Below are 21,686 nucleotides of genomic sequence, written 5' to 3' on the forward strand. Positions count from 1 at the left end.
TGATAAATGATAATGGGGTGGATGGGGTGGGGAGAGCAGGACATGATATAATGAATTGGGGCAGGGGGTGCATGTAAATAATGAATGCGGGGAGCAGGAAGTATAGAGTAGGGGGCGTTGCGGATGCAGGAGTGTAACTGGTAACAAATTGGCGGAAAGAGTAGAGGTTCTAATTAAATTATATATTAAGTGCCTATTTACAGTTAATGGGGGCACCGTGGTGGATTACAATTTATATTTGGAATGGTAGGTTGTATAATAACTAACCATATATTGATGGTGGATGCACGTCTGTATTCAGCTGCGTAATGTAGAAGTTGGGGAATGTGCTCTAGATAACTGTGTTATTTTATGCAGAGACGAGTCCTGGCTGGAAGACGTAATGGCGGTCTGTGCTGGATGAAGGAGAAAAGCGTAGCTGAAGGACTTCACCTAGAGACGTCACCAGTGAGTCAGTGTATTACATGTACACTTACACTATATACTATGTACCGGGCTCCTGTGTATAATGTCACTGGTGATCACTGTATTACCTGTACACTGACACTATATACAGAGCTCCTGTGTATAATGTCACTGGTGATCACTAGATTACCTGGACACTTACATTATACATACCATGTATAGAGCTCCCGTGTATAATGACACTTATGGTAATATTAGTAATGTGGTGGTGATATTAGTAATGTGGTGGTAATATGTGGTCTGGTCATGGTGTGGCAGTTTTTCCCCCTTCTGTGTGGTATTATTCGGTCACTATGTTGTGGTAATATGTGGTCTGGTCATGGTGTGGCGGTATTCCCTGTATGTGGTATTATTGGTCATTTTAAAAAAAAAATGTATATGACACATTCCCTTAAAGAAAACTAAATAAAAATATATTTAAAAAGAGTATTGGATATTTTAAGAAAATTTTAATAGGTTAGAGTAGGGCCCTGCCAGAAGAGTCTACCTTATCGTGGTGGCGGCTTTAAAAATCTTTTGGCCAAAACAAAAGCTGATGGCTATGCATGTGGCACCGTCTGGTGGCAGCGACGTGGACGAGCGCCAGGATTCTGCAGGGATCGCATGGGGGTAAGTATAACAAGTTTTATTTGTTTTAAATACAAGTAGTTAACTAGGAGTGGGGGGGATGAGAGATGCACATGGGGGGGATGAGAGATGCACATGGGGGGGATGAGAGATGCACATGGGGGGGGATGAGAGATGCACATGGGGGGGGATGAGAGATGCACGGGGGGATGGGAGATGCACGGGGGGATGGGAGATGCACGGGGGGGGATGAGAGCTGCACATGGGGCGGATGAGAGCTGCACATGGGGGGGATGAGAGCTGCACATGGGGGGGGGTTATGTTTAGATAACTTTGTTGCCTTATGAAGCGCAGGGGGGGGGGCCCAAAAAATTTCTTGCACAGGGGCCCACTACAGTCTGTGTCCACCCCTGGATCATTTGCTTGCTAATGTCACCTGTTGTCACGCTTTGTATGGGGAGAACCCAGCGTATACGACGGGGAGGGAGCCCTCCATCTAGGGAAAGATAGAGTAGAGACCCCTAAAAAGATCTGATGACAATCCCTGACTCCCCTATAGACCCTAAATAGGTTCTGCACCTATCGCCGAGCAGGAAACCTGGCCCTAGCTGACCCTAAGGCTAGGCCCTAGGTAGGGAGGGTTGAGCACCTCACTACAACTAAAGTACACATAGAGGAAGCAAACAGGGGTATACACTTAGCTCTAAGATGACACTGGAGAAAGCACGGCAACAAAATTGAATGGCTGTAGCAACTATCTTAACTCCGCTGGAATGAATTGTTGCGCAGTGAATGTTGCAGCATGGGAATTGCAAATATGACATTTTAGTGCCCAATAAATTGTGCCCAGCTTATGCTTCCTTCTGGAGATATGCACCCCATAAGTTGTTAAGTGTATTGTCAAGGACTCAGTAATTGATGACTCATCTGAATACAAGATTGGCAGGGGTCTAACATGCCTACCAGTCAATCGAAAACTGCTTTGGCAGTAGCCAGGACTTAAGGCCCCGTCACACATAACGGGATCGCTAGCGAGATCGCTGATGAGTCACGTTTTGGTGACGCAATAGCGATCTCGCTAGCGATCCCGTTATGTCTGACAGGTAGCAACGATCAGGCCCCTGCTGTGAGATCCCTGATCGTTACAAAGCTTCCTGGACCATTCCTGGGTCGTTGCGCTCCCGCTGGGCAGTGTGCATCGCTGTACTTGACACCTTGTCAACGACCTCGCTAGCGATTCAGAACGGAGACACGTAGAGGTGCATAAATTGGACTTTTCTGCGTTCATCGTCCCCGATTGGTGGTCGCTACTGCGTCCTTGTTTTTTTCAGATCCCACCAGCGTTCTCCGGCTGTGACTCCACTTTGAACAAATCAGACATCTTTAGCGAAGTAGGTATTGTTTGGGGTCTCAAATGAGTTTCCATTTTTAATTCATTTATAGGACATCTACCAATTATCTGCTATCATTGCTCTTCAGGGAGGGAGGGCTTGGCTTCAATAGCGATCTCGTTAGCGATCTCGTTATGTGTGACGGGGCACCAGGACCGTTAAAATACTGGCAGCAGTTGTCGCGGCAGGTCTTTGCATCATGGGTGTTTCTGCCATGTCCCACTGGTTGAAGGCCTGCAATTGCAGGATCGTTTGCACGCTATTCACCGAGCTCCACTTCCCCATTGGCTCGGTCCACAGAGTCCACAAAGCCAGGCGGACAGTACGTAATTGCATCACGTCGACGAAGAAAGTTTTGAAGCGTGCAACAGGCCAAAAGAACAGAGTCTATTGATTTAAGCTTCATGTTAATTGGTGTATGAAAAACTCTGAAGCGGTTGGCCACGACAGCATGTCAGAAAACGTGCTGTGTGGGTGTGTGTGCACGAGACCCCTAAAATATCTGCCCATGCAAAAGCATATATATACAGATAGAAGCCAAGCCCTCCCTCCCTGAAGAGCAATGATAGCAGATAATTGGTAGATGTCCTATAAATGAATTAAAAATGGAAACTCATTTGAGACCCCAAACAATACCTACTTCGCTAAAGATGTCTGATTTGTTCAAAGTGGAGTCACAGCCGGAGAACGCTGGTGGGATCTGAAAAAACAAGGACGCAGTAGCGACCACCAATCGGGGACGATGAACGCAGAAAAGTCCAATTTATGCACCTCTACGTGTCTCACTTCTGAATCGCTAGCGAGGTCGTTGACAAGGTGTCAAATACAGCGATGCACCCTGCCCAGCGGGAGCGCAACGACCCAGGAATGGTCCAGGAAGCTTTGTAACGATCAGCGATCTCACAGCAGGGGCCTGATCGTTGCTACCTGTCAGACATAACGAGATCGCTAGCGAGATCGCTATTGCGTTACCAAAACGTGACTCATCAGCGATCTCGCTAGCGATCTCGTTATGTGTGACGGGGCCTTAAGCGATTTGAAAGGGTGAATACAGCAGCACTGTGCATTACTTGGTGGCTGCTACCAAATAATGCAATACATTCACTTCAATGAGAGATAAAGTACTCATCTGCCGCAACTATGCAATGTGTCAAGCTGCTGTATTCCCCCTTAGTTCCATCTGCTGCTGGAGCAGTTTCAGCTGATCAGTGGGTGTACTGGGTGTGGATCACCACTGATAACCTATCTATTGGATAGTTCATTAATATGTAATCAATAATTAAATGCAGAGTACCCCTTTAAGGCTCAGAGGATGCCAGGTTGTCTTTTTGAGTGTTTTAGCTTCTGAAACCGCTAGCAGTTCTTTTATTGCTTCAAAAAAACAATGAAGTGCTTAGGAAATGATCAACGATACAACAAAATACCAACATGTCCTGAAGCATCTTCTTGGAAAACTCAGCTGGTTTGCCAAAGTTTTAAAGACATAACCTTTTTACGTGATTTTTAACCATTTTGTAGAAATTCTGCAGTCAACAAAAGGATTGATCTCCTGCTGATCAGTTACTTCTTTCACTAGTGACCAACTGAAGACTCACACTCCGGCTAGAGGTTCAAGCTAAGTAGTATTTTGTACTACTGCAGAAAGGGCACAGCACAGAGGCGTCTGCAGCTGCAGACATGTTTTTTTTCTTCAACTTGACAAGGGACAGTGATGAAGAGGAGAGGGAACAGGATTTAGCTCATGAGACATGGGAAGATTTAATTGAAAATGTAACAGAATTCTGTCTAAGGCTATGTGCCCACGATGCAGAAATGCTCTGGATTTTTTCCTGAGCGTTTCTGCATTTCCCTGGCAGAAAAAACGCATGCGGATTGTACATGCGGATTGTACATGCATTTTCCTGCCAGGGACATGCGGAAGTGAAGCGTTCTTCACATGCATTTCCGCATGCGGGTTGACAAGCGCTTTCCAAGCGATTTTAGTATCACTTGGAAAGTGCTTGACAACTTGGTCACACTATATAAATCCATGCAACCGGCAATCAGCATGGATTTATATAGTGTGACCGAAAGAATGTTAAAAAATAAAAAAATAAATATATACTTACCTTCTGAGATGGCCCGCGGTGTCTTGTTTCCCTCCGTTCTCCCTTGCCGGCAGCGGTACACTGCACTGAAGGACCTGCCGACGTCAGCGTCGCATGACCCGTCACATGACTATGACTTCAGCGCAGGTCCTTCAGTACATCGCGAGCTGCCGGCAAGTGAAGAGAAGGAGACCGGAGGCCATCAGAAGGTAAATATATATTTATTTTTTATTTTATTCTTTTTTTTACAGTTTTCTATGGTACCAGGGTCTGGAGGAGAGTCTCGTCTCCTCTAGACCTGGGTACCATCCGCACATTAGAACGCATGGAATGTGCATCTACATATACAGTGATGCGTAATCCATGCGATCTAATGCAAGTCAATGGCGGCGAAAACGCAGCGCTTCCACAAAATAATTGGTAGTGCTGCGTTTTTTTCCGCAATGATAATCGGCAGCGGAAATTTCCGCATCATGTGCACAGCACATGCGGATTATCATTGGGGAACATGGCAGGCCTTCTACCATGCGTTTTTTAAGCGTTTCTGCAGCGTTTTTGCCGCTGCGGAAACGCTTAAAAACGCATCGTGGGCACACAGCCTAAAGCGGAGTCAAAATTCTAGGGTACATGCCTTGGGTGTCTAAAAAAGTGGATGTGACTAAGAGTATTTGTAAAATACACCAAATTTACTAAAAGTGTTCCCCATTTTTTTTGTCCTAAAAGGTGATTGAAAGTGAGATAATAGATGATGTAAAGACTAAGCTGTCTAAAAAAGTGTACCAGACTTATTCATCATGAGCCACTTCAATAAAATTGGTGCATTTTAAGGCTATGTTCACATTACATTTCTGCCATACATCAAAGAGGGGGATGAGGTAATTTTGTACTCTGGCCTCCGTTACAGAAGTGTGCCTTTATAGGCACAAGAGTGCAGTATATCACAGTTTTTACCTTCCTAAAAAAGATGGACTCTGCTGAAATGGAGGGAAGGCAGAAAACAAAGTGATCTCAGTCTCCATCACAGTGAATGGCGATCAGCGGTTCCATCCAAACACTGGTTTTCCGGTCTTAAGACTGAAGACTCTATGTGACCACAAACGTCTGGCAGAAATTGATTGTGAACCTAGATTAGGCTGGATTCAGACAAGCATATTTCAAAGTCTGTATGGACTGCAATGACCAGACTGATCACAGCCTCGTATGTGTCTATGAGACTGCAAGTTCTGGTCCGTAGACCGTCAGTCAGTCCGGGTACTGCGGTCTGTAGAACGACCATGAAATACGCTGTTCTGTTCCCAGCCTAAGACTGTCTAAGTTTACACTGTCTATTGCTCAGGATTAGTAAATAATTTATACATTTTTTTTCTAATAGTATGAGACAAAAAAAGGACATAAACAAGAGATTAATTTGAAGAATTGCTGAAATATCTTTTTTTGTATTTATTTCAGTTTTTTTTGTGATTAATATTCTTTTAAATGAGCAAATGCAACTCTCTGTTGATAAGTAAAAAATATTCGGGAGTGAAGCTTGGGTTTAACAGACACACCTACATATTTGTGCACCTGGCACACCCAAGACATTTGTGTTCTTCCCTGAATCATCTCTCTAAATTCACATGCACTTCAGCAAAAAAGTCGGAAAATCTGGTCATAATATTGTTGCTGAATATGAGCAAGGTAAAAGAAGGGTAAGTTCCAGGTTTAATGCCTTGAATGAATAGCGCTTTTATTCACTGAAATTGAAGACGGAACATCTGATTACACTTCTCATTCAGCAACCCAGAAATGAAAATATGTTGTTAGCATTAGTAAAGTATCTCATTGAATGAAAATGTAGAGACCTCACCTGTGTATCCTGCATGTCAGGGCTCCCAGTGCTTCCTTGCTATGCTTTTAATGCATGCATTGATCCTCCAGCCCTTCCCACCTACTCTTTTGTAACATGAGGAGGAAACACCGTATTAAACCTAATGCAAGCGCACCAGCCTCAAGCTCTAAAGCTGCAGGGTGAACTACATTCATGCTTTTAAAAAATACTTCATAACCAGAAAAAATAATGAAGTTCTGAAAATACACTCATGGATAACATTGTTTGTGCCCATCTGTTAAAGGAAAGGTACACAACATTTTTTGGTCCAGGGTACACATTGCCATACTGAACCAATTCCAAGGGCCCTAAACATTTTTAAAGGAGTATTTACATGAATAAATCACCAGAACCACCATCAGTACATTAATAAATTACAAACACAAATATACATTGGCACCCAGGTACTTTATAGGCGATGTCTTCTCTGATTGGAGTCGTTCCCATCCTTTTTATCTCCATGTAGCACAGATGTTATGAAGAAATTTCATGTCCAAAGCTCACCTCTCCAGACTTCTCTCTTATGTCTTCAGCAGCACATCCTGACACAGTGCCCTTAAAAATAAAAGTATCATTACACTGCCCTATAAATACAAATATCTTCCATGCTGCACTCCCCTGAATAAATAATATCCCCTCACTGTGCTTCTTGCACAAAATATCCCCCCTCACTGCCCCTCTCCATAATATCTCCCACATTGCCCCTCTCAATAATGATCCCTCACACTGCCTCTCTCCAAAAGAACCCCCAAAACTGCCCCTCTGTATAATATCCCCCACCACACTGCTCCTCTGTATAATATCCCATCCACACTCCCCCTCTCCTTAATGTCTCCCCACACTGCCCCTCACCATAATATTCCCCAAATTGCTGATGTCATCATGCCACTGCACATCAGGGCAGGGGCTAATTGCGCTCCTATGTTCCAATTCCGGCGACACAATGTTCAAATGTATTCACATCTGAAAGACACAAATACACTGGAATATAGGAAGAAGGGAGAGGCGTCTACAGGCCTCAACAAACCCCTTGGCAGTCCACATTCGGCCCGCAGGCCATATGTTGTGCTGTCCTGTGTTAAAGTAAGAAAAAAACCCAATGGTCACTAGAATAACTTGAAACTGACAAAATTTCAGTTTACATTTACTAAATATCAACTAAGAAAATCAGATATTGTTTTTTAATTATTTTTTTTTTCTGTTGAACCACAATACCCCTAGAAAAGATTGAAAATAATTTGATCACGTGGATTAAGCTAAGGTGTCTATAAATGGTGACCTGTTAATTAGCATTACAGGTGTCTATTAGTGATGAGCGAGTATGTTCTATTAACCCTTTCGGCGAGTATGCTCGGGCCGAGCTCCGAGTATTTATAGTTGCTCAGTGATATGGTTGAATCACTCCCGTGTGCATGATTTGCAACTGTTTGACAGCTTTATTACATGTGAGGAATGTCTATTTCTTGCACATTCCTCACATGTATTAAAGATGTCAAACAGTTGCAAATCAAGCACACAGGAGTGATTCACACATATCACCGAGCAGCTGTAAATACTCGGAGCTCGGCCCGAGCATACTCGGCGAAAGGGTTAATAGAACATACTCACTCAACACTAGTGTCTATAAACTTGTAATTAGCCAGACTGCCTATTTAGAGGGTTAAAGTAGTCACTGTGCTGCTTGATATCATGGTGTGTACCACACTGAACATAGACCAAAGAAAGCTAAGGAAAGAGTTGTCTCAGGAGATTAGAAACGGAATTATCATTATAGATAAACATGGTAAAGGTAAAGGCTTTAATACCATCTTCAGACATCTTGATGTTCCTGTTGTGTTGGGCCACTGGAGAGGTTGCCAGATGTTGCAGAAGGGCCAGCTGGGGTGTGTAGTCTCACTGGCAGCAGATAATGATGTCACTGTAGCTGAAGTGGGCTGCTGGACCCCTCAACACTTCCCTCATGTCCACAACAATTTCAAAAGCGGGAGGTGGCACTTTTAGATGGTGTAGGACCCCCCGGGGGCACTCCTGTAGCAGCGGTGTCTGGGTGCATGTTTTGGGAGTGCTCATGATGTTTGTGCAAACTCAAGCAGCCAGACACGCAGGTGAACTTGTAAACATATCAATTTTACTGAATGAGGTAACAGGGTACAGTCTCTATTACAGGCAAAGTTCACAGTATATTGTGCATATGAAAGTAAAGGTTCTCTCCTCATGAGACAAGCATTGTTATGGCCTCTCAGGGCAGCTGGAGAGAGTTCTCTTCACTTGTTAGTAGAGGAAATGCTATGTGCAGTCCAAATAATATTACACTGATAAAGGGACCTTCACAGATTGGCTCTCCGTGGAAACACACAAAATTTTGTGTGTTTTCACAGTTTTTAGCCCACCGCTCCCTCTTGCAGGCGGTAGGTTTAAGTAAAGTCGGTGGCGTGGCAGCCACATGGATCTGGTTCTGGCTAGAAGCGATCAAGATAACCAGAGTGCAGGAGAGTCCATATACAGCGTTCTCTCTCCTGACTGGAAGACACTTCACTCTTTTTGTGAAGGAGATTATGTGAGGAAAAATGTCCCCACAGCGGAGACTGGCATTGAAAACCCTTCTCTGAGAGAATAATGTCTCTCCTATATCTTCCTGAGGCAGCAGGAACTGTCCATAACTGGTTTGTACCAGAGTTCAGTCAGAGTGAGGCCTGAGCACGGAGGCTCCTCCCAGCCATTGCTATGGCCACTTATTGTGAGGAGAATAATCATTACTTCATATACACACTTGGCCAGCAGATGGCAGGAGAGTACAATTTACAATGCAAGAAAGTACAATTTACAATGCAATGTATTATATCCCCTAACTCAGCACACACAATGGAACAAATCCACCACCAGACTACAACGCCACATACTCCCCCTCTTAAGAAAAACTGTCCTCGGCGAACAATTGGAAGGTAAAGCCTTGTACAAATAACAAAGTTAGGGATACAGAGTAAAAAGTGCTATACACAAGTTCATGGCAAAATTGAATAATTACTAGTAAAGCTAACGTAGGATGTGAACATGAGACATATTCAGAAACATTGTTGGGAATAGAGTCTCTAGGCATTTGTTGTAAATGTTGTAAGGTAGCGCTAATGATCATGTTGAGGGGCACTCACTTCACCGGGTCAATTAAAACACACATGCAACGTTTTCCGGTAATCTGAAGTCCAGCAGTTTATTACACGTCATAAGCTGCTTATAACATAGTCCATCTCAGTGGCTCGCAGGAGTGCTACACATGCAATATCCTAGAGCCTTTTCAGTGGCAGTTATGCCCGCTTGTCTTCAGATACAGTCTTCAGCAAGGTAACAACATCAATGTCCATATCAAACACCGTATTTACCTTTGCCGGGTCTAGCTGCTTCCATCAGCTCCATTCTGCCAAAGCTGTGGTTTAAGGGTCACCAGATGTGGTCTCCAGGCCTCATGCCTTCCAGGGCTAATGGTGTCCCAGACACAGGGATCAGGTCTCTTGCCTTCCCCTGTGTTTCAAAACCACCAGCATATATATCCCTCTGTGCGCACAGGACCTGTGATAATGTCACAGTCATGTGATCAGTCACCTAAAGGGGAGGTACATGGTCAGCCAGAACACACCCCCTCAGACATTTTGGCAAATGCAGCAAGCCGCTGCATTACTGTGTCCATACCTAGGAAAAATGTGATAGTAGATTAACATGAGCATAAACAACATTCTTAGTAATAACTGTAATACTGTTACATGTAAATGGGGTTAATGAAGTTTAAAATTTCTTGGCTTTGTGAGCCAGGCACAGTCCTTGACCTGTTATATTAACTAGAAAAAGAACACATATTAATCTGGTAAATCTGAGTATGTAAATGCTAAGAGGACATATCATTCAAGAAGGATATATGGTGAAGTAACTAGTCCCTGTACCGAGCAGGTAGGATACCTTTGGTACTCCGCTCAGAGTGCCTTAAAAGTACTGTCTATTGGTTGGAGATCAGTTCAGGTTCTGTGGTTTCTTCAGGTGGAAGAAAAGTATTCTCTGTTGAGGTAGGAATGAACTCTATGATAGCCAGGAAACACAAATTGTGGAGCAAAGATAAGTTTCGCGAGGTTCGGCAGTCTTTCTGATGAATCTGGAGGATTCTGTGTTCCAATCAGAGATAACTTGGGTAGTGGTGACACTCTCAGGAGTTCTTCCTTGACACACAGTTTTAGGCGGTTTCTGTGCACAGTCTGGGATTTCCAACCAATTTTGGATATCTCGTACACATCAGATGATGGAAAGAGTATAGTAATTATTGTGTATGGTTCAATTTCCCAAAGAGGATCCAATTTTCCAGTCCGGTGGTTGTTTTGGAGCCAGACTCGGTCACCAATTTGTAGGGGCTTGGCATGGGAATGTTGATTATAGTCTTCTTGTTGTCTTCTTCCATACGAGAACCAACAATTTCCTTGGCTTCCGCCATGCGTCTGCGGTTTTCAATCACTAAGTCTGTTTGTGTTTGTGATGCACCCCCTGGGCCGTGGGGTACTCGGTAGCCAGGCTGGTCCTGTATTGGGGTAGTCACGGTGGCAGTGACCCAGTCCATGACCCAGGGCGGTCAATTAAAGTAACAGTAAATTGGGGAAATAAAGATTTGGGGATAATGTTCGTGACGCCACCCATGGTATGCGGCTATATGGGGCCCCCGCTGCGGTGCAGATCCACTGGGGTTGATGGTGACGGAGCAAAGATGGTTCAGCTCTTCACGGGCAGAGCTAGGCCCCAGGGCAGTTTGTAGTTTTTGCTGAGGTAGATGTTGCTGGTGTAGTGCAAGGCACGTGATGGCGCAGCAATTATTCAAGGACACAGTGGGGAGCAGTCTTCAGGTTTTACTCACAATTGTAAAGTTCTCTAGGTTACAGTTACCGGTCTGTAACCACCCACGTCGTCCTGTGCCCTTCGGGGAAGTGATCCAGCCAACTCTCAGATATTTTGGATGCACTTGGATGGGACCCCTCTCTTATGTACCTTCACAGGTCGTCTCTCTGCGCTGTCTCTCGCCCTCCTGCCCTGCTCCTCACACACAGTGTCCCAAGCCAGAGGCCGCGGGCCTTGTTGGGCGACGTCCTCTGAGTCCCCTTGGTCCTATATGACCACCATTTCAGCGATTGTGTGTAGATTGTGGCTACGGCACTTGAAGATACCGCAACCTCCGGTTTGCTGGCTGAGACTTGAAGTACTCCACTAGTCTGGGGCCGGTCCCCTACTACGGCCTGATCCCTCCATGTCAGCGTGAACTCGGCCGCACGGGTGCACTCGCCGTGCTCTTGGATCCCCTCAATCTCTGGAGCCCTTCCTACTGCTCCTGTGTTCTCTTCTCACTCTCCTCCTGGGCCTCTCTCACTAGGCCCCACTCCTCTGCTCTCCTGAGCAGGACTGAACTGAACTGCTCCTAAGCAGAACTCCCCTCAGAACTCCTTCTAGATGTTTCCACCCTTCATTTTATATGCTTCTCTCAGTGCTCCCCTGAATTTCTTCCTCCACCCACACCCACTACATGGTTCCCTCTCTTTTGGCTCCCCCCCTTCCAGCCAGGGACAGGGCTCAGCAGTGACCAAGTGCATCTTGCCCCGCCTGCTGGTCTGGAGTGGTGTAGTGTTTGATGTGGGTGTGTGGGTCCTGGGTAGTGCTCCCTCCTTACCTGAGAGTGGGGTACCACACCTCTGGCTGAGATGCAGTACCTCTGTGGCAACTGGACACGCAGGGGCACCACATTTGTGCACTTAGAGCCAAGTCTGAAGGTAATTTGCCTTGTAGGCAGAACATCAGATAAAATGGAGTATGACCAGTTGAGCAATAGGTGGTGTTATTGTAGTTTTGGACAAGATCTTTCAGAATCTCAGGCCACTCAGTTTCCTTGGTGGCAGAGGCAGTGCGCAGCATACCGATGATGACTTGGTTCACCCTTTCACATAGTCCATTATCTTGTGGATGGAAAGCAGTGGTACGCAGTTTCTTGCAATCTCTGTACTTGCACAGCTCATGGAAAAGTTGAGATTCAAAGGCAGGTCCATGATCAGTGAGGATGTGGTCTGTACATCCATAATGTTGGATGAACTTGGTATGGAAAACTTCAGTTACAGTTTTGGCTGTAAGATCTTTGACAGGAGCAATAGCGGCAAGCTTTGTGTAATGGTCCACCATTGTGAGGGCATATGCACTGCTCAAAAAAATAAAGGGAACACTTAAACAACAGAATATAACTCCAAGTAAATCAAACTTCTGTGAAATGATAATCCGCAGCGGAAATTTCTGCAGCATGTGCACAGCACATGCGGATTATCATTGGGGAACATGGCAGACCTTCTACCAAGCGTTTTTTAAGTGTTTCTGCAGCGTTTTTGCCGCTGCGGAAACGCTTAAAAAACGCATCGTGGGCACACAGCCTAAATATAGGACAGGGATCCAAATGCATATAGAAGAGTTACTACATTCAGAATAGACAACAGTCTGGTATTCATGTGAATATAAAGAGAAACACCCTTGGTCAGTAATGGACTCTTATATCCTGCCCCATAAGTGGTATATATCCGGAACACACTACCAAGTAATTATTAAATATGGGCAAAAATAGTTCCTCAAAGCAAAAGACACATAAAAGGCTGTTTCACATACATTATTAATAATAAAATCAGCCAATATACTGGTATAGTGAAATACATATGATAAATTGCACTTGTGATCAGCAGTCACATGTCACAACCAACAGTCTGGCAAAATACAATTGTATAATAGATAGCACTTATCATTAGTAGTCCCAACACGTTTTTCCCTGGTTCCCACCAGGGTTTAGCAGGGGACCTGGGGAGGAACACAATCCCTCTCCCCAGATGGCCCAGGGATGGGGGGTATTTTTTGGTGGCTGACCGGTCCTCTTTCCCCACTTGGGTAACTATGTTGTTATAATTAATGTGTACTTGTGTGTTTTGATGGTGTCTCCGGGGCATAGATGAATGATGATGTTACTGTGATTTAAGATGTACTAACCTCAATGCCCATGTCACATCATCTGTGCGACAGTCTACAAGCTCTCTTCAAGATTAGTATTTTTCAGACTAAGGTGCATAAAACAATTTGCTCTCCGTGTCTGTTATTTAAATAAATTATAACTGTTTGCTTGTAAAAAATCTTTTCACCACTTGGTGGAACCTTTATAATGTGTCTTTAGCGTTAAGCACTAGTGTTGAGCGAGCACTAAAATGCTCGGGTGCTCGAAGCTCGGGCCGAGCTCGCCGTGATACTCGGGTGCTCGACCCGAGCAACGAGCCCAATGTTAGTCTATGGGAGACCCGAGCATTTTTGCGGCGGCTCCTCCGGCAGTCTTTTAAAAGCCTAACAAGTGCCCAAAACGATAGTGACAGTGCTCAAATGACATGGGGACAGCATGGGGATTGCCCCAGGAAGCATTTCTGACTCCCAGGTTACTGCTGTCAACAACGTGGTCAGAGGTATTAAGCCACTTTTAGGGGCTCACAATAAAACGTTCAAAAACGAAACTGAAACTGCTTTCCTGTGAAATATGTTAAGGAAGTTCCTTTCCAGGGTAAGAAAAGACATGGGAACAGCATGGGGAAGAACCCTGGAAGCATCTCTGACACCCAGGTCGCTGCCTAAAAGTGTGCCCATCAGAAGTCATCCTTGCCGCATCAGAAGATGCAGACTTGCAACTATCCCCGTGCAAGTTCTTGTCCCAGGGCAGTGTTCAATTGTACCTCCCCCATTCCTTGCAATGCAAGCGCAAATTTGCAGCCAACCACCCACCCACCCCCAGGCTGCAATACCATACTGCTTGCTTGCACTTGAAATTGGGCCTTTTAGGCATGTGGAGGCGGAATCTGGCCACCATGTCATGGCTGCATTGGCGGCCTGGTATCCATACTCAGTCCCCAGCCGCCCGGCGGCCGGGTGTCCACACTCGGTCCCTAGCCGCCAGGGGGAGGCCGGGTGTCCATACTTGGTCCCCAGCCGCCCCGCGGCCGGGTGTCCACACACGGTCCCCAGCCGCCTGGGGTCAGCCGGGTGTCCATAAACGGTCCCCAGCCGCCCCTATTTCTCCTTGGAACATCCCCCCACACACTTTTCTTAGCCCGGCCTGCTTTAGGGCAGCATTGGACGAGCCCACCAGAGAAACAGACTCCTCCGGTGGGCCCTGGCTTCTCCATCAGGGGAGTTGAGAGTGCCAAGGTGAGGACCATGATGATGATGATACAAGTTAGCATCTGCTTTGTTTTCTTGGAATGCAAGCGTAAGTGTGCAGCCTGCCACCCACCCACCCCCAGGCTGTAATACCATACTGCTTGCTTGCTTGCACTTGAAATTGGGCCTTTTAGGCATGTGGAGGCAGAATTTGGCCACCACGTCATGGCTGCGTTGGCGGCCTGGAATCCATACTCAGTCCCCAGCCGCCCGGCGGCCGGGTGTCCACACTCGGTCCCCAGCCGCCCCGCGGCCGGGTGTCCACACACGGTCCCCAGCCGCCTGGGGGCAGCCGGTGTCCATAAACGGTCCCCAGCCGCCCCTATTTCTCCTTGGAACATCCCCCCACACACTTTTCTTAGCCCGGCCTGCTTTAGGGCAGCATTGGACGAGCCCACCAGAGAACCAGACTCCTCCGGTGGGCCCTGGCTTCTCCATCAGGGGAGTTGAGAGTGCCAAGGTGAGGACCATGATGATGATGATACAAGTTAGCATCTGATTTGTTTTCTTGGAATGCAAGTGACGCGCCCCCTGGGCCTGTGCTGTGCAGGGGGATACCCAGAGCCGGATCGCTGGGGGTTGTAGTCCTCCGTGGCGGTGACCCGGTCCGTGACCAGGGTGGTCAAACCAGTGGCAGTCTTAATGTTGTAACAAGTGTCCGACTACGCCACCCGTGGATTGCGGTCAGTGGGGACCGCCGCTGCGCTGCAGACCTATGCGGTATGCTTTCCTGGTGGATGTAGTGAGGGGTCGCACCAAGATGTGGTCACAACCTCCGGTCCTTGGCTGAGGAATCTGTTGCCTCCACCAATTTGGGTTCCGGTACCCTGTTCTGCCAACCCGTCACCCACAGTCTCCTGGGTCCTTAGGGTTCCCTCTGTCCTCGTGTCTCTGGGCCTTTCTCTGTGTTCCTGTTCCTTGTTTCCTTTCTTACTTTCCTTTCTGTTCTTTCTTCTCTCTCTCTCTCTCAGGCTCCGGCCTCCTGACAAGGCCTGCCCGTGGAGCAGAGCCCATGCAGCAGCTCTGCTCCCTGTCACTTCTCCTCAGACTGCACACTGATCTAAGATGGTGCCCACCTTATATACCTCCCTTATGTGTGAGCCCAGGTGACTAGCAACCAATGGGCTCCTACCTATGCCCAGAGACCCACCCCTATCTGCTCCTACACCACTGGGTTTTCCTCCCCCTCCCCACTCCAGCCAGGGACAGAAGCTGTCATGCCTGCACTTCTGTGGGAGCACCGTTGAGCTGTCTCTCGGAAATGGGGTGTGTGTGGTGCATGCAGCTAAACGAGTCCTGGTCCACACTCCATCCTTACTCGGGAGTGGAATATCACACCTCTGGTCTGAGGTGCAATACCCCTGTAGCAGCCGAGCCCTCAGGGTGCTACACAAGCGTAAGTGTGTAGCCTGCCACCCACCCACCCCCAGGCTGCAATACTGTAGTGTCGGCGTCCCTGCCTCCTGCTAGGCAGGGACGCTGTTCCCCTCACCTCTCCGCTCCGTGCCCGGCGTCTTCCTCCCGCTCTGCTGGCAGCGCGCGCTGCTTCCCGGCCACTGTGCTTAGGGCGTGCTCCCCCTCTCTTAAAGGGGCCGCGCGCGCCGTCCTAAGGAGTCCCCGGCCAATGGCTGGAGGACCTCACCATATATAAGGCACCTCCTCCAAAATGGAGGTGCCCGAGCAATGTTGTTGCATAGCCTATCACTCTGCTTCAGCCCTCAGATCCCGTAACCAGATACCTGCCAGTTACCTGCCAGAATCCTGCTTGATACCTGCCTGATACTTGTCTTTCTGCTTACATTCCTGGGGTCCGACAGTCTGCCTACCAGCCCTGCCAGTCTGTCTATGGATCTGTTTGCCCGCTCACCTGGGAGAGCTCATCTGCTACCTGCCCGCTAGCCTACCTGGAGGCTCTGCCGTCACGTGCTGTGACCACCTGCCTGTCCAGAGACTCTTATCCGCTCACCAGGGAGCGTCCGCCTGCTACCTGCCTGCTAGCCTACATGGAGGCTCTGCCGTCACGTGCTGTGACCACCTGCCTGTCCAGAGACTCTTACCCGCTCACCTGGGAGCGTCCACCTGCTATCTGCCTGCTTGCCTACCTGGAGGCTCTGCTGTCACGTGCTGTGACCACCTGCCTGTCCAGAGACTCTTACCCGCTCACCTGGGAGCGTCCACCTGCTATCTGCCTGCTAGCCTACCTGGAGGCTCAGCCGTCACTTGCTGTGACCACCTGCCTGTCCAGAGACTCTTGCTCGCTCACCTGGGAGCGTCCACCTGCTACCTGCCTGCTAGCCTATCTGGAGGCTTAGCCGTCACTTGCTGTGACCACCTGCCTGTCCAGAGACTCTTGCCCGCTCACCTGGGAGCTTCCACCTGCTACCCGCCTGCTAGCCTGTCTGGAGGCTTAGCCGTCACTTGCCGTGATCACCCGCCTGTCAAGAGACTGTCCCCGTCACTTGCCGTGACCTCCTGCCCTTCTACCCAGAGACTGTCCCTGTCACTTGCCGTGACCTCCTGCCCTTCTACCCAGAGACTGTCCCCGTCACTAGCCGTGACTACCTGCCCGCCTACCCTGGGAACCACCCGCTTCCTTACAAGGACTGCCCCTTTGTATAGTTGCTCAGAGGTTCCACCTCCCAGACCCGTTACAGTTTGCTCGGGCCATGGAACCCGGTGGCACCCAAGCTCCCTCGCTCTCGGACTTATGTCATGAACTTTCCCGTCAGAGGTCCCAACAGGAGTCCATCCTGAGTCATCTGCGTAGTGTTAACTCCCGCCTGGACACATTGTCTACCTCTTCGGGAGCTGCCTCCACACGCACACTTACTACCCCGGCACCGCTGCAGCCCATCAACACCATGGCATCTCTTCCCGGTCCCCGCCTCTCCGCTCCTCCTCGTTTTGGCGGAGATCCCAGCCAGGCACGGGGCTTCATTAACCAGTGCACTCTGCACTTCGAACTGTTGGCACACCAGTTTTCCACCGACCGAGCCAAAGTAGCCTTCATCATGTCCCATCTCACGGGAGAGGCACTGGCTTGGCTAAATCCTCTATGGGAGAGAGGAGACCCCCTAGTGTCCAACCTGCCAGCCTTTCTCACGGCTTTCCGGAAAGTCTTCGACGAACCAGGACGGAAGACCTCATCCGCATCATCTCTGCTACGCCTTCGTCAAGGAAATCTCACCGTGGGCCAATATGCCATACGGTTCCGTACCCTTGCTTCGGAGCTGGCCTGGGATAACGACGCTCTGGTGTCTGTCTTTTGGGAGGGTCTGTCCGGCCGTATTAAAGATGAACTCGCCGGTCGGGACATTCCTACCACTCTCGATGACTTAATAACTCTTGTCACCCGGATTGACATCCGGTTCCAGGAGCGCGCCAAAGAGGTCACCCGTGAGAGGAGGTTTCCACGTCTAGCCCCTACCTTCCAGAAACCCGTCACTTCTCCCGTTACTCCCCAGGCGCACTCACCCGAGCCTATGCAGGTCGACCAGACCAAGATGGTCAAGACCTGTCAAGAGTTACGCCGAGCCGAGGGGAGCTGCTTCTACTGTGGCAGTAAGGAGCACCGGATCCGTTCCTGCCCGGAGAGGTCGGGAAACGCCTGTGTCTAGGATCGCTCAGAGAGGTCGTCCTAGATAAGAGTAAACCCTCTCCATCTCTGTTGCTGTCGGTCTCTATCATCTGCCGGGAGAACCGTTATTTTGAACTAGCCCAACTTGACTCTGGAGCTGCCGGAAATCTCATTTCTCAGTCCCTGGTAGAGAAATACCGCATTCCCACCAAACCTCTAGCTGTACCCTTATCTGTCGCTGCCGTAGATGGGGGCCTCTTACCACATCCCATCCAACTCATCACTGAATCCTTAACCCTGCAGGTGGGAATGCTGCACTCAGAGAGCATCTTCTTTCATGTTCTGCCTGGACTCTCTCACGCCCTCTTGCTAGGCCTACCTTGGCTTCAGAAACATGCACCCGTGCTTGATTGGCAGACCAGAGAAGTCCTTCGCTGAGGACAGGACTGCCATAAGACTTGTTTAGTTCCCATTCATCCTGCTCGTCCTTCTCCTACCCCAGCCAAGCTACCTGGTCTTCCGGTTCCCTATTGGTCTTATGCGGACATCTTTAATAAAAAGGAGGCAGAGACATTACCCCCTCATAGACCATACGACTGCCCAATCGACCTAATGCCCGGCGCTACTCCTCCCCGTGGGCGTATTTACCCTTTGTCCGCTGCTGAGACCCGGTCCATGTCTGAATATATTGAGGAGAATCTGGCCCGGGGATTTATCCGGAAATCGACCTCCCCGGCGGGAGCAGGCTTCTTCTTAGTCAAAAAGAAGGATGGCTCACTCCGTCCCTGTATAGACTATAGAGGCCTTAACCAAATCACGGTGAAGAATAAATACCCCCTTCCGCTCATTCCGGAATTATTTGACCGTCTGAGGGGGCTAGAATCTTCACCAAGCTGGACCTTCGTGGGGCGTATAACCTGGTCCGTATCCGTCAGGGGATGAATGGAAGACGGCATTCCACACCCGGGACTGCCACTATGAATACCTGGTAATGCCCTTCGGTCTCTGTAACGCTCCCGCCGTCTTTCAAGAGTTGGTCAATGACATCTTCCGGGACCTTCTCTACTCCTGCGTAGTGGTGTACCTGGACGACATCTTGGTCTTCTCTCCGGATCTTCTCACTCACCGGAGGGATGTTCGTCAGGTCCTGCTCAGGCTCAGGCAGAACCACCTGTACGCTAAATATCAGAAGTGCCTCTTTGAGCAGACCTCGCTCCCGTTTTTGGGCTACATAATCTCTCAGACCGGCCTACGAATGAATCCTGAGAAACTGTCTGCCATCCAGAAGTGGCCCCGACCAGAGGGGTTGAAGGCTATTCAGCGGTTCCTGGGCTTCGCCAACTACTACCGCCTCTTCATACCGCACTTCTCTTCCCGGACTGCCCCAATCTCTGCGCTCACCCGTAAGGGCACTAATCCCAGAGAATGGCCGCCCGAAGCAGAGGAAGCCTTTCTTTCCTTAAAACCAGCTTTCTCTTCCGCCCCGGTGCTGCATCGTCCGGACGGCAACAAACAATTCTTCCTGGAAGTGGACGCCTCCTCCTCTGGAGCCGGAGCGGTACTTACCCAAAAGTCGTCTTCCGGAAAAATGGTAACTTGCGGCTTCTTCTCCAAACTCTTCTCCCCTTCGGAGCGCAATTATTCTATAGGAGACCGAGAGTTATTGGCCATTAAGCTGGCACTGGAGGAGTGGCGTTACCTGCTCAAGGGGGCTCTTCACCCGGTAATTATTTACACGGACCACAAGAACTTGGCTTACCTCCAGAGCGCCCAGAGACTTAACCCGCGCCAAGCCCGGTGGTCCTTGTTTTTTGCCCGCTTTGATTTCGTTCTTCATTTTCGCCTGGCAGACAAAAACATCAAAGCTGACGCCTTGTCCCGATCCTTCCTGGTGTCTGATCTAGAGGAGGAGCCTAAGCACATCATTGATCCCGCCAGAGTAATGCAGGTGGCCCCCGTGAATCTAAATCGTCTCCCTCCCGGTAAGACGTTCGTAACAGTACCTGATCGGAAGAAGGTCCTACACTGGGGTCACTCGTCTAAGCTAGCTGGCCACGCCGGTCAGAAAAAGACCCTCCAGCTTATTTCCCGGCATTACCGGTGGCCTACCCTGCACAAGGACGTAATAGACTTTGTTTCAGCCTGTGTGTCCTGCGCCCGCAACAAGGTTCCGAGACACCTGCCAGCCGGTCGCCTCCTTCCTCTTCCAGTACCTGCTGCCCCGTGGCAGCATATAGCTATGGACTTTATAACGGATCTCCCTGTCTCTGCCGGTTGTACGGTCATTTGGGTGGTCGCTGACCGCTTTTCCAAGATGGCTCACTTCATTCCCCTGCCGGGCCTCCCGTCTGCACCCGAGCTGGCTAAAGACTTTATCCGCCACATCTTCCGTCTCCATGGCCTTCCCCTCCACATCGTGTCGGATCGTGGGGTTCAGTTCACCTCACGCTTCTGGAGAGCCACATGTAAGCTACTTGACGTCACCCTGGACTTCTCCTCCGCTTACCACCCACAGTCCAATGGTCAAGTGGAGCGGATCAATCAAATCGTGACCAGTTACCTCCGGCACTTCGTTAATGCCCACCTTTCGGACTGGGTGGATCTCCTACCATGGGCCGAGTTCTCTTACAATAATCACGAGAGCGAATCTTCCTCCAAATCCCCGTTTTTTGTAGTCTTCGGTCAGCATCCTCGGATCCCATTTCCCGTCTCCACCTCGGTGGACAATAAGGCTGCGGAATCTCTCGTTAGCGAATTCTCCTCCATTTGGGAGAGTACCCGATCCGCACTCCTTCAGTCGTTCGAGCGGATGAAAAAACACGCTGACAAAAAACGCCTGGACCCTCCACAATTCCGTCCTGGAGATAAAGTCTGGCTCTCGTCCAAGTATGTCCGGCTCAAGATTCCTTCCTACAAGTTAGGGCCTCGGTTCATCGGCCCACTGGAAGTTATCAAACAAATCAATCCGGTGGCCTATAAATTGAAACTCCCGGCCAACTTGCGGATCCCTAACTCCTTCCATGTATCTCTCCTCAAACCCGTGGTACTTAACTCTTTCTCCAAGTCTACAGGTACGCCTCCTGCTCCGGTTTCCGCTGAAAACGAGTTTGAGGTAGAGAACATTCTGGCCACCAAAAGGGTAAGAGGAAAAACTTTTTTTCTAGTAGATTGGAAGGGGTTTGGTCCTGAGGAGAGAACGTGGGAGCCCCGGGAGAACATCCATGCCCCTCTCATCCTTGATAAATTTCTGTCTGGCCTAAAAATGGGGGGGCCTAAAGGGGGGGGTACTGTAGCGTCGGCGTCCCTGCCTCCTGCTAGGCAGGAACGCTGTTCCCCTCACCTCTCCGCGCTGCTTCCCGGACACTGTGCTTAGGGCGCGCGCGCTCCCCCTCTCTTAAAGGGGCCGCGCGCGCCGTCCTAAGGAGTCCCCAGCCAATGGCCGGAGGACCTCACCATATATAAGGCACCTCCTCCAAAATGGAGGTGCC

At 49.0% G+C, this 21,686-nt stretch overlaps 1 protein-coding gene and 1 long non-coding RNA gene across 2 annotated transcripts in view; one reads left to right on the top strand and one right to left on the bottom strand.

Moving 5' to 3' along the window:
• SFT2D1 (SFT2 domain containing 1) overlaps positions 1–6,473 on the bottom strand; it is a 110,950-nt gene extending 104,477 nt beyond the window's left edge. The window contains exon 1 of the mRNA XM_073673259.1: positions 6,357–6,473. Coding sequence (XP_073529360.1) covers positions 6,357–6,371 — 15 coding nt within the window. The 5' untranslated portion in view covers positions 6,372–6,473. The remainder of the gene's footprint in view (positions 1–6,356) is intronic.
• Positions 6,070–21,686, top strand: part of LOC141258244 (uncharacterized) — a 69,287-nt gene continuing 53,670 nt past the window's right edge. Inside the window, exon 1 of the long non-coding RNA XR_012318251.1 lies at positions 6,070–6,198. This is a non-coding gene — a long non-coding RNA (uncharacterized lncRNA). The remainder of the gene's footprint in view (positions 6,199–21,686) is intronic.

The sequence above is a fragment of the Phyllobates terribilis genome, unplaced genomic scaffold, assembly GCF_046119375.1.
Source record: "Phyllobates terribilis strain yellow unplaced genomic scaffold, ASM4611937v1 Scaffold_3__8_contigs__length_932513732, whole genome shotgun sequence".
In the NCBI taxonomy this organism is placed as follows: Eukaryota; Metazoa; Chordata; class Amphibia; order Anura; family Dendrobatidae; genus Phyllobates; species Phyllobates terribilis.